Source organism: Helobdella robusta (assembly GCF_000326865.2).
Source record: "Helobdella robusta unplaced genomic scaffold HELROscaffold_12, whole genome shotgun sequence".
Taxonomy (NCBI): Eukaryota; Metazoa; Annelida; class Clitellata; order Rhynchobdellida; family Glossiphoniidae; genus Helobdella; species Helobdella robusta.
This window is the reverse complement of record NW_008703664.1, coordinates 854-14300: the sequence shown is the minus strand read 5'-3', so window position 1 is coordinate 14300 and position 13447 is coordinate 854. Positions and strand designations below refer to the sequence as shown.

At 32.4% G+C, this 13447-nt stretch overlaps 3 protein-coding genes across 3 annotated transcripts in view; 1 reads left to right on the top strand and 2 right to left on the bottom strand.

Moving 5' to 3' along the window:
* HELRODRAFT_167639 (hypothetical protein) overlaps window positions 1-1436 on the top strand; it is a gene marked incomplete at both ends in the record, with an annotated part of 24908 nt that extends 23472 nt beyond the window's left edge. The window contains 2 exons of the mRNA XM_009013395.1: window positions 341-758; window positions 1344-1436. Coding sequence (XP_009011643.1) covers window positions 341-758; window positions 1344-1436 — 511 coding nt within the window. The remainder of the gene's footprint in view (window positions 1-340; window positions 759-1343) is intronic.
* A 5666-nt stretch (window positions 1437-7102) lies between these two features.
* On the bottom strand, window positions 7103-9338 carry HELRODRAFT_127838 (hypothetical protein; the record flags this gene model as incomplete). Its single annotated transcript, XM_009013394.1, has 2 exons — window positions 7103-7308; window positions 9284-9338. Coding segments are annotated over 2 exons (261 nt in total), but the record flags the coding sequence as incomplete, so codon positions are not given.
* Window positions 9264-13207, bottom strand: HELRODRAFT_167637 (hypothetical protein; the record flags this gene model as incomplete). The annotated part of the gene is made up of 4 exons (XM_009013393.1): window positions 9264-9585; window positions 9648-9651; window positions 10705-10850; window positions 12486-13207. The coding sequence occupies 4 exons, from the start codon at window positions 13205-13207 to the stop codon at window positions 9264-9266; spliced, it is 1194 nt and encodes a 397-aa protein (XP_009011641.1).
* Between the last annotated feature and the right edge of the window lie 240 nt (window positions 13208-13447).

Genomic DNA, 13447 nt, shown 5'->3' with positions numbered 1-13447 from the left:
CAAACATATTAACGCCAAACATTCGGTAGATTTTATAGAATATTGTAAAAATTATGGTCTATTACCAACATATATATATATATATATATATATTTATTTATATATATATATATAGAGAGAGAGAGAAAACTTATAAATTGACTGCTGCTCCACGTACGTACAAACATACATACATGCACACATACACACATACATACATTCATTCATATATATGCATGCATCCATCTATGCATGCATCCATGCATACATACATACAAGTGCGGTGCAATCGCCAACGAGTTTACAGGTTAGGTGGTAGTCGGCAAGTTCGCCACTCTGCTTTCAATGACTACATTTGCAGGCTTTTCTTAAAAGCATCAATTCCCACGTTGAAAGAACCATCAGGAATTTCAGCTGAGGATGGTAAGCGTCCGGATGGCTGCACTCTAATCCCATGGAAGCCTGGCAGCAAAGGTTTAGTTTTGGACGTCACTCTCCCTGGCACCCTTGCAGAACGTTACAGCTATCTAATCAGCCTAGAAAGTGGTTTTGCCGCAACCAGGGCTTCTGATGAAAAACTTAAAAAATACGATAACACCCTGCCTTCAATGAAATTTCTTCCGGTTTGTGTTGAAGTCCTTGGTCCTGTGGACAAAGCTGCTGCAAAATTTTTTAAAGACATTTGCAACCTTATAAGGGCAAGATCCGGAGTCAAAAGGGAATTTTTCTTCGCAATTTTCTTGTCTCGTATGTGGCAACGAGTCCTTCGTGTTTCCCCGGTTGAAAATATTCAAATGAATGCTGACAGTTTCATATACACACACACACACATACATATATACATACACACGCGCACACACGCACACACATACATGCATACATATATACATTCGTACTTGTTATTTTCACTTAACAATTATACACAAATACGATTTGATGATTAACTATTTATATACACATACAAAACAACTTTTTAACGTGCTTTATATCAATAAATATATATTTGCGTAAATATATACATACACTGGTACATGTATGTATGCGTGTGTATATATGTATGTATGTATGTATGTATATGGTTTGGTTACTATTGATTTTTTGGTTATAGATTGTTCTTTCATTGTTTTTTGTTTATTGTTGATCGTTTTTCTGTTTAATATGTGCTAGGCCACTTGGCCTGTTACTTATCATTTGATATCATCATCATGACGGTTCTTTTTATTATCATTTAATTTACTGCTTGGTTATCTTTGTAGTTGGTTATGAATAGATTGACCGATTGATCAGTTTGTTGGCTGATTGACTGATTGGTCGACGATTCTTTAATCTTGATCAACCCAGCCAATTAAATTAACATAATTTAGCCGATGGATCCTCCATTGAGCCCTGTATACATAGATGTGCCTGCAGTTGCTCACCCAACAAGCAGGCTCCCTGCCACAATCAGCTGTTCATAGGTTGTGCTTATTTTAAACACCTTGTTTTGTTTGCCCGGTCGGTTGCTTGGTTAGTTGCTTGGCTGGTTGATATGAAGCTTGATTGACTGCTTGATTGTTTGATATGATTGGCTTGGTTGGTCGGTCAGTTATTCGGATTGGTCAATCACTCTTGCCTTTTGCCTATGAATGAATGTTGAGCATCTGATTAACACATGTACATATATAAATATAAAGGAATATATGTATATATGTTATAAATATATATTTATATTTACGATTGTATATATATATATATATATATAATGCTTGTATATGTATAAATTAATTAATTAATTTATTAATTCATCTGTTATGTATACATCTAACGTACATTTTTTGAGCATTCAGTCTCACTCTGTATATTGAACGTGACACAAATTTTAACAATCTCATTAAAAATTACACACAATTTTATGCATGCATCTGTATATACGAATCGGATATCATGTAGGCACACGGATATATAGATATATATATATATATATATATATATATATATATATATATATATATATATATATATACATATATACATATATATATATATATATAATTTATTAATGTTGGATAAATATGTGTATGCGTGTGTGCGTGTGCGTATGTGTGTGTGGTTGTGATGGTGGTGATGGTTGTTCTTACTTTCAATCTGTTCCTTCCATTTTTATTAATGATTATTTGCTTGATTGGTATACATCCTCCGAGGTTCGTGTTGTTTTTTTTTGTCATGTTCCTTCAATTGTTTATGATGGTAGTCGGTTGTTTCAATTATTATTATCGATTGCTTGTTTCATTATAATCTTTGAATTATTTTTAGCTTAACGCAACATTAGATTGTTCGGTTGTTGTTGTTTTTGTTGTTGTAATGATGGTGATGTTTTTATTTTTTTATTTTTTGAAACCCTCAACTTCATCTTATTTTCTTCCTTTTCCCTTCTATACAATTTTTGTTTCGTTTTGCGACTGGGCTGTAGTTTCGGCTGGCAAAATGATGCTGTTAGCTTTGTTGAATTTTGTTACTGGTGCGTTGTTGTTTTTTCGAATCTGTGAGTTTTTTTACGTTTGCCTTGTTGCCGGTGGAACAATTGACCATCTTGCTGGTACGACTGCTCTTTATTGTTCGGTTCGGTTATGAGCTGGCTAGGCAACAGTTGTTTGACTTTCTGTCGGTCTGTCTGTTTGTCTGTTCGTCTATCTGTCTGTTTGTCTGTCGATGTTTGATGCTTTCTATCATTAACTTCATTGTTTGATATTGGATATGTTCAATTAAGGCTCTCTATCATGAAGCTCATTGTTTCATATACAATATGTTCAACTGCTTGCTTTCATTGCTTTGATAGATGTTCTACAGTGCCTCATCAAGTGACTAGATGCCTGCTTAAGTGCATTTGTCTCTATGTGCACCAGCCTGCCTACGTACACATATACATTTGAATGCACATGCATGTATACGCACATGCATACACAACATGCCCAGAGAGTCGGTTGCTTGCTTACACTCACAAGCGTTTGTCTTCACAAACATAAGCGTGTGCATAACGTTATACACGCAAGCCTTTTCGATACATAGCTGCGTGCACGTAGTTGAAGACAGATACACAGACAGGCAGACAGACAGATGGAGGGAGGGACACACATCTAAATAAATATACCCGTGTCAATTTTCTACTTATCTGCGTGCTTACGCTGTCTTCGTCTTTGCGTGTTTACAAATATCGGTACGGTGGCTCAGTGCATAACATTTTTTTAACGTCACCGCTGTTGTCTTTTAGTGTACGTAACAATTTTATTTTACATTCATTGTTATTAGTTATATAGTATTCTGTTATAGTTGTCGTTATTATTATTATATTTATTATTATTATTATTATTATTATTGAAATCTGTTGACTCATGCGACGTTGATGATGTTTTCCTTGTGGTCACTTCTAATGGATGGATGATGGATTCATTATATAACAACATGTTAACTGCGCCACTGAATGCATTGCATTACAAGAACCAACCTATATACTCCTGTGCCCTATCCTACCTTGCTCTGCCCCTGCTCTACCCTATCTCGCTACTTGCTTCTCATCAACGTCTTCATTTCATTTTTTTTATTGTTGTTTGCAAATTGATTACCGATGATGAACATGTAAATAAAATAATTAAATTATATATATATATATATATATATATATATATATATATACATACATGCATACATAAGTGTATAGTTACAAACTTCAATGTAATGTAAGTGTATGGTGTATATACACGTGAAGTGCTTGTATTTTACCTTTTTTTTTTCATTTAGCACTTGCTGTCTTCAAATTGAACATTTGAAATTATCTAATATTGCGGCATTGGTAGTGTAAACCCTGGCAATTCAGATCCGAGTGACGGTAGTGAAGTGAGGACGGACGGAGCTGGAGGTGATGGTGATTGATAAAAAAATGCAGATAACAAATGGTGCGGAGTTTTATTTATTTGACGCTGATATGATTGTTCGTAGTCTTTCTGTCGCTGCGTCCTTCGAATGTATTGTGAGAATGGGATTGATTTAAAATTGTGAGCTCGATTCGATTCGTTGATTCTTCGAAATTGACATATGCCTGCCTGCACATCAATATCTCAGGTGAACATTCAAATTCTTTATTTTTTTATTCTTCAGTCTTCTTTTTCTTAATTTCTCTATCATTTTCTTTCTTTCTTTCATTCATTCATTCGTTCGTGTTGTTGTTATTATTGTACAAAACTTTGTTTTTCACGTTTCGGTTTTTGCGGAATGACTTTGGAATTTGTTGAAAATGACTTTACAGTCTTTATATTAACAGCATGTAACTTAATTCCTTTTTTGTAGCACTTCAGAAAATTTTAAACTTTTTAATAATAATTAAATAGTAATTAATACTTCTTCGAAAGCTGTGGCATGCTTTTTTTTATCAGCTTTCATCTTCAGGCTCGTTTAAACTAAACATTCAGGGAAAATTTATCAAATTCAAGTTTGTTCGAAGTAATTATTTTCTGTCTTTAAATATTTTTCTCATTTTAACTTCAGACCGATTAAATTTGAAAAATCTTATATAATTGCTAAATGTACTATTGAGTTATTAAAGTAACGAATGAACTTACCGCCTATGTAATCATTTACTGGAACAAAATGCTCCGATGAATGTAAATATTCTTATCATATGGATTTGAAGCATGATCTATCTAGTGACCAACGGAGATGTTAATTATAAAGTTAGGAGGTTCAACGTAACGAATGTTTTTGTTTGTTTGTTTGTTTGTTTGTTTTATTGATTGTTTTTGAACTTTAGCTTTCTTCTTTTCAACCAGTCTGTCCTGTCTATTAAGATTTAGAGATGAAATGTGAATGTAGATGTGGATGATGATTCCCACAAGCATACAAGTATAGTAAGGTCATGGCATGGCTGGACTTATATTATTGTGTGCATTGTATGCTGCTGCGGTCACATCACATTTAACAATATTAATTTACCTACGATGTATGTATAATTTTCATGTATCTGACAATATTATCTGTTAACGTTGTTCATAGCTTATTTGTTGAATTACAGTTTTACATATTTTCATTTTATCCGCACTTCGTGGAGGTATATTTTTGAATAAAATTTTCATCAACACTTTCTCTTCATTAACATTTTACTAATTATCATCATCATCTTATTTTCATTCTTCGTCCACTGTGAGATGGAATGAAACATTTATTCTCAGGTCAAAGATTTATTTATTTAATTGATTAATTAATTAATTGTTTATTTATTTGTTTATTATATATTAGATATAGATTAAAATGTTAACGAACCGGTTCTATCATAATTTTTATTCCAACTAAAAACTGCGAATGTTTCGTAGTCAGTTGATTGCTAAGAATATATGACGATATATATCATTATCATTATTATTAGATGAAATTTTTTTTTAGTTACTCCTGATGAATTTTTTTTCCAATCTTTCAAAAGCTAAAATTGAACGTGCATTAATGAATAATTTTTCACGCGTGTGTACAGTGTATGACGGACGAAGAACGTTGTTAACGCTTTGGTGATGATTCATTGCTCTTTATTATTACTTTTATTATTATTTTGATTATTATTTCATTGTTACTATCATCGTAATTAACTACGCATCTTTGTAATGTAGATGTTTCGTTTCTTCATTTTTACGATTTGTACCGCAATGGGATTTTTACATTTGACCATGTGTGTGAGGTGCAACTTTTATTTTAATGACGTCATCATTTATTCATACATTAATTCATTCATACATTCATTTCGTGAACACTACGCGATATGAATAATGTACATTAAATGTGTATTACATATTTTTTTATTTATCTTTTTTTTTCAAGAACATAATTAAATCTTGTTTCGTGAACTTCTATAATAATGTTTTGTTTTATAAATTTGTTTCCTGATTTGGATTAGGATGTTCAAATAGGTGTGTTTGGGATCGAATTAATGTATGCGTCTATATGCATGTATGATTGATTGATTGATTTAAAGAGATGTAAAAAATCCTTTCAGAGCTTTCTTTATTCAAGTTGGCATTATTTATACAAAACTTTGTTGTAAAAAAATAATGTTGAAAGTTATTACATTTTACTTTATTAAAAACAGAACAGAATAGTCAATAAATTGATATCTAAGACGACGACTACGATATTTGAAACGACGAGGTTGGTGATGAGGATGACGATTGCTTGGCGGGCAAACACCAATGCTGACAAAATAATCACGAACGATACTAAAAAATAGTCCAAATATTTTGAATTCTGCCATCGGGCCAAGTCGTTTTCTTCATTTTGAAACTGATCAGAATGCGATTTGAAATCTCGCTCAAACGGGTTAAATGGGTGAATACCGTGCAAACTTTTGCAGCCCTGTCTCTATTGTATGAAGCTATTTAAATAAATCCCTCCTTGTTCGGGGAAATAATTTGTGCTGAAAACATTTTTTTTATATATTCAAGTATTTTCCACATGAGTTGATGAGCAACAGGTCTTGTTAATAACTTCTTGTAGTGATATAACTTAATGAACGCTGGCGTCCAAGTGACATGGTTTGCTGAGCAAACTGAACGAAATGTCTATCATGCTTGAGTTGGCGAGGTGGTGGATTTTTAGAGAAATTTTATTCCATCTTTGTATGCACTTCAACGTTTCATCGTTATAAAGTGTTATCGCTAGTTTTCAATTTTAAATTTCCTATCTCTGGGTGGATGAACACCGGTTCAGAACTTGAGTGTCGTCGATTTGAGTTTAAGCATCGACATTCGTTGGAGGTCATGTCGTGAGTGCTACTGTGATGAGGAGGAGGATGACGATGTCGTTGGCGATGAAAACAACAAAATGGAACGTTGAAACTAACGCCGTGATTGCTGGCATCAAACTGAATGTCATTATCTTCATCGGTCATTTCTTGAACGTTATCTACGAAGTAACATTTTCCTTGGTTCTTTTTCTGCATCTTTATTCTTTTTCGACTGAAACATAAATGCTGGCTGATCGAACTGCGCCATGCATTACAGGCACTAAATCGAGAATTATTCGCCGATTTAGAAGTGAAAAAATCCGCCGTGCTTACGTCGTTGGCGATAGATGTTGTAAAAGGTAGTTGATCGGCCGAAGCGGATCTGCATCGCAACAAACGTCTGAACGCTTCTCGAAAGTCCCTGTTGAAAAATGCATATATCAGGGGATTCAGTGCTGAATTGACGTAACCAATCCAGAACAGAAGGGATATGACCTCTTTTGGGGTGTCACATTTCACTCCGCAAAGGGTTGTCGATAGGTACCATATGAAAAATGGAAGCCAACAGAACAAAAATGCTCCCATTATTATTCCTGTAAAAAATATTTAACTTTTAAAATAATTTTTCTAATTTTAAATACAAACATTCAATTGTAATTACCTATAAATTACCTATAAAAACAATTCTAGTTTCTTAAGTGAAGAACAATGAATTTTGAGTTTACGCGTTGGCTTTAGCTGTCAACATTTCCATTATTGCTAATTAGCTTATTTAAATCAGCACATTTCCAAGGAAAGTTCTTAGAGACGATGAATCCTTTTTTCCGGCTTTAAAACGTACATTAGCCAGCGGCGTAGGAACCATAGGTTCAGCAGGTTCGTTGAACCTGGGCCCCCGGGACTCAAGGAGCCCCCGAAGAATGAAAAAAATGTAGTAAATTTCTGTATAAAATTAATTCTTCATTTGATATTTTTAATTAACTTAATATCTCTGGTAAAACATTACTATAATCTTTTTTTGTTATATGTAAAACATTTCTAAATTATGTTCAATTTGTGGTTCATAATTTTATAGCTTTATCGTTTTATTCATTATTCATCTACACTACATTTCATTATTGTCGTTGTCAAGTAATTTTTTTCCATTTAGCAATAGTTTTGCTACAAAAGTTGGTAAATTATTTTAACAAATTCAATTGTTTTTTTAATAGAATTTCAGATCTTATTTTGCATTAATAATGATTAAAGTATTGTTTGAGAAGTGTTATAACAATTTTTAAGACATAAGATCTCGGACAAAAATGAAATGAAATATCGAATGATTTTTGTCTGGAAAGACCTTATGATACATTTAAAGTAAATTTTCATCTTCCAGTTGTTCACACATGTTTAAAACAACTAAAAACTCGAATCCCTTCCCGCAATTTGTCGATTTATTTTCATTTTTGTTTCCACTTAGACTTTTTAGACGTTTAGACTTATTAGAAGCAGATGCGGATCGTCAGGTCATGAAATTTACAACGGTGTACAAGACTGATGTAACATCCGATCTTCTAAGACAGGTTCTTGCCTTCAAATCATGTGCAAAAGCATTCATCCGAGAAGCAAAGAATCCGGAAGATGTCTTAAACTGAACTAAAATTAGAACTAAATCCTGCTTTCCTGATTTGGTCATCTCCTATTGTTTTTTTGTTTTCAACAGTGACCACTGCCAGTAATTAATGACAATGATTGATTGCTTGGTTTAACTTAACAAAAAATAAAAAAACTATTTTATTATACAGTTGCAATTTTGTTTATAAATTAAATGTTTCAGACCGAAAATTTCATTTTTATTATCATATGTATAACCGCCGCTTACTTCTTTTCCAATATGTACATCAAGGGCCCACTCTAATTATTTGAACCTGGGTCCTTCACAGTTTAGCTACGCCACTGACATTAGCTATCTGAGATATTTAACAGCTTAACTTGTTCTCCAGCATAATTGCCAGTACTCGAACACAGATGTGCACGCCACGATGTATTTGCTATTTTATCTAATTAATCATGCGTGCCTTTTAATTTAACTTATATTATTTTTTTCAACATGTGCTACAATATGTTATTTATTTATTTAATTAATTAATTAGTTAAGTATTAATATTATTACTACTAATCTATTAGTGATAAAAATGATAATACTAAATTAGAAGCAGATGAATAATTTGATTTTTATCATGTTAACAGTTTATAACCGAGACCAAAATTGCGTTGTTTGTTAATTACGGTCTGTTGGACGCCAAGTTAATTATATAAGTAGAACAGAAAGTGAAAGAAGCAAGATGAGAGTATCTTGACGAGGGCCTCGTCAACATAGATATGATACCACTTGAAACTTTCTCAAATTTAAATATGCTGAACATTTGTCGAAATAACTTATGATAGAAAACGGAACTCAAAACCAATACTTGTAAATTTCATTATTTTGTTTTTTTTAAAACAAACAACTTCTATAACATAACAACATAATAGACTTATAGAGCATGCAGACAATCAGACTTTCATTTCATTTCATGCTCAAATCACCTAATGTTTTGGCAGCTTTGTTCTCTCGATGAATCTGTTTACGTTGTTGTGTCAATCTTTGGCTGGAACTCGAGAGGCTGAGTTGCAGTCGACTGCTGCTGGTGCTGAGGTTGTTTCTGTTTTTTACGTTGTTGCCTGTGGAACTACTGTTGTGTATTTTGAGGTAGTTGTTGTCGCTTGTGTTGATTTCAACGTCGTTGTTTGAACTGCCTATGTTCTCGACATCCACGATGCTAATTGCTTTTATGCCAATTGCTCTGTTGTTTATTGCAGTGTTGCTAATTACGATATCGTCTCCTTTGCTGTTGGTGGTGGTGGCTGTGGAAAAAGTAATAACATTGCTCTTTGATGGATTGCCTCTAACGTTCCTGAAAATCAAATGAAGGTGAGTGGTTTATGTGCTGAACATTAGGCGCTCATTAAACAAATGAAGACATCATCAAATTAACCACCTACAAACAATCGGAATGAAAGTATTTTGCTAAATGTGAGAGTCAACGTCCGCAAAAATAATGTTAACATTACCTATTCTAATGAACGTATGAATATTAATTTTAATTATGTGTAGGGATGTGGGGAAAATTTTCAATGATAATACCACCAACACAACGTGTTGGTGGTATTAATTAAAAAGTTTCTATAACAAAATTTGCATATTGTGTTTGAAGGTTTATGAATGGTCGTAAATAATTACACAGTCGTAAGTTCACACATTCACAGTTCATAAATAACTTGCGCCATTATCCGGGCAATTAATGCGGTTTCAACACGATCGTATTTCATTGAAATTATCATACACACACACACACAAACACACATTAATATATATATATATATATATACATACATACATATGTTTGCAGGCTAATTTTACTTATATTTTATACGGTAAGTATAAGAATTATTTTTTTAGCATCACAGCCTATAACATTGTATCATTGTAAAATTGAGGTTATTTCAAAAATTTTTGTGATCATTTGATGTAGTAGGTAACCTTTCGTAGCATAATTACGTAATTACTCCATATGTATGCGTTACAGAAAACACTTCAAATAACGTAACTCTAAGTTTGTGCGTTATTGTGCAATGCTCATTGTTTATGGTTGGATTGATGATAATGTTTCTTGACTGCCTTCCAAAAATAAAAATTTCTTGGTTTTAAATTTGTATAATTAATACCAGTGAAAAAAAAGTTTGGCACCAGCTTCTGTAATCATAAAGTTACATTTACAGTGGGATCGTCAATTTGAAAATGTTTGCGATTGTCATTCACCGACCCACAAATTTGTTAATAACTCATCCAGTGCGCAAATAATGTACGTGTCACTTTAAATAAAAAAAAATGATAGCTCTACTAGGAAGGTTTATGAACATAAACATCTTTTCTCAAAAAAAACTGGCCTTGAACTTGAACTGCCAACCTCTAAAATCATTTTTCGAACTAATGCTACTTGCTAGTTTGAATGCTTTAATTTTAACATGGCATTTTAAGATGTATGATAGGCAAACATTAAGCTCAGTCAAACCCACTTTCAAAGATGGGTACGCGAATTGTATTTTGAGATGGCTGCACGATGATGTTAGAATTGCACATCGATTGAATGGTTGAAAATAAATTCAATTTGTAGTCGTTACGATTTATTCTAATCTACGTGGCATATCACTTTAAAAATAATGAATAAACAATGAACAGGTAACAATTTCGGGGAATAAAATGTAATTGACTGTGGAAGTAATGTTAGAGTGAGAAGCGCTGAAATGACCAGAAATCAATGGAGCATCGAAACAATTAAGGACATGGTACATCACAAGAGGCTTGCCTCACAAGCGATTGCTTCATCATAACACATTCCTCCATGCAACTGCTTGTTCGTTTTGATATGTAGGGTTTTGTTACTGCGATTTAAATTTGGAAGAAAATTTTAAAATAATTCTTTCTGAAATTTTAATTTGAAAACGTCAAAAAATTTTGTATAATTTTATAATTGGTTAAAAATTTTCGCATAGATTTCAAGTGTAAATCACAAAATCTTTCATTGATTTGTTTTTGAAAACCTAATTAATTCACTTAAGTTTATTTTATCTAATTTTTGAATTAAGTTCAAATTAAAATTAAGTTCTTCAGTAAGAATATTTGATTTATTTATTAAATGAACTATCAAATATGAAGTAAAATCTTTCAAAAACCGCTAAAATGTTTTGAAAACTGCAAATGGATTTTCGTAAATTTTTAATTTCGAAACTTTTTTTATTACAGAAGTCTGGTCTAAGATAGAGATTATTGTGATAAACATTTTCATATCAGAAAAACCACTTCCTACGAAGTTTATAATAACGACGCACATAATGGATTAACAACTGCAGAAATTATTATAAAAAAATGTTGGACGATGGATTCAATTATAGCAGCAGCAGCAGCAGCAGCAGCAGTAGTAGTAGTAGTAGTAGTAGTAGTAGTAGTAGCAGTAGCAGCAACAGAGACAACGACATGTAGTAACGAAGTTTGCAATGAAAAACGCAATAATGAATTTTGGCAATATCTCGTGTTTGGTTCTCTTTTGGTAGATTTTGGTTCGTCGGAAAAATAATGAGATGCAATGAAACAAAAGGAAAACAATAACGCATTTATTAAATACGGCAACCATAAAAACAAAACAAAGAGAAGAAAAGACATTCTATTGCAAAAAAATTCTATTACAAAAAATATTAATAATATGAATTCTTCGAATGCAACAAGATGAAGACAGTGACGATGATCGTGATGACTATGGTGCTGATAATATTAATAATGATGATGTATTGATAATGATGATGATTGATAATGATGATGTTGATGATGATAGCGATGATGTTTATAAACCATGGTGGTAAAAAAAATTACCAAGACAATCATGCCGATGATGATGTTTATATGAACAACAACAACAACAACAACAACAACGACAACAACAACAATAATAATAACAATAATAATAATAACAACAATAATAATAATAATAAATAATGACAACAACAATAATAATAATGATAAACATGACATGATGATGACAATAATGATGATGATAAGGAAAAGGATGACAATGATAAATATTATTATTATTATTATTATTATTATTATTTTTGTTGTTGTTGTTGTTGTTGTTGTTATTATTATTATAAAATAATGATGGTGATATTATTTGAAAAAATAGACAACATAAACCTTGAAGTTGTTATGGACAGGCAGTCATTTTTGCCATCAGCATCTGCACAACCAATCCTCTCAACATTGCAACCACTATTGCTATTTATGTTGTTGTTATCGTTGTTATTATCGTTGTTGTTCTTGTTGTTGTTACAATTGTTGGGATTATTATTTGTGTGGTTGTCGTTATTGCTACTACTATTATCTGTCTTGTTGTTGTTGTTGCTGTTGTTATTGTTGTTATTGCGGTTGTGGCTGTTTTTAAAATTGTTATTATTATTATTAGTGTGGTTGTCGTTATCGGTGTTACTGGAATCTGTGTTGTTGCTGTTGTTGTTGCTATTATTATTATTATTATTATTATTATTATCATTATTATTATAGTTGTTTGAGTTATTGTCGTTAGAGCCAGTAACGTTATTGCCGTCAGTTTCATGGTCCCTAATCAACTTATTGAGAACATCAGAATTTGTAGGTCCTGTTGTGATGCTACGGTTAACTGTGTTGTTGTTGTTGTTGTTGCTGCTGCTGCTGTTGTTGTTGTTGTTATTATTAACGTTGCTGATGTTGCAGTTAGCGTTGCTGTTAACGTTATTCACGTTGCTGTTATAGTTGCTTGTTGATGTGTTGGATGCACTGACCACTAGCAATCTCATCTTTTTCTCTTGCTTGCGTGCTTCGATGAAGATTTTGACGTAAGTGAAAACCATGACGATGGCGGGGGTCCAGAAGGAAACCATGGAAGATATCAAGGCGTATGCCGGGTTTACCTGCGAATGAAATTTTATCTGGAGTTGTATTTGGAACTGTAGGTGATTATGTATGTGAAGCTTTATGTGATGTTGAATGTGGAATGCAATCGAAGTATTTATGAACAAAACAATTTTTATACTTACAAGTACCACAAGTATTTGAGAGATTTAATACAATTTTTAGTATATTACGTATGCATGTGTAATACAAATAATTAAAAGTTTTAA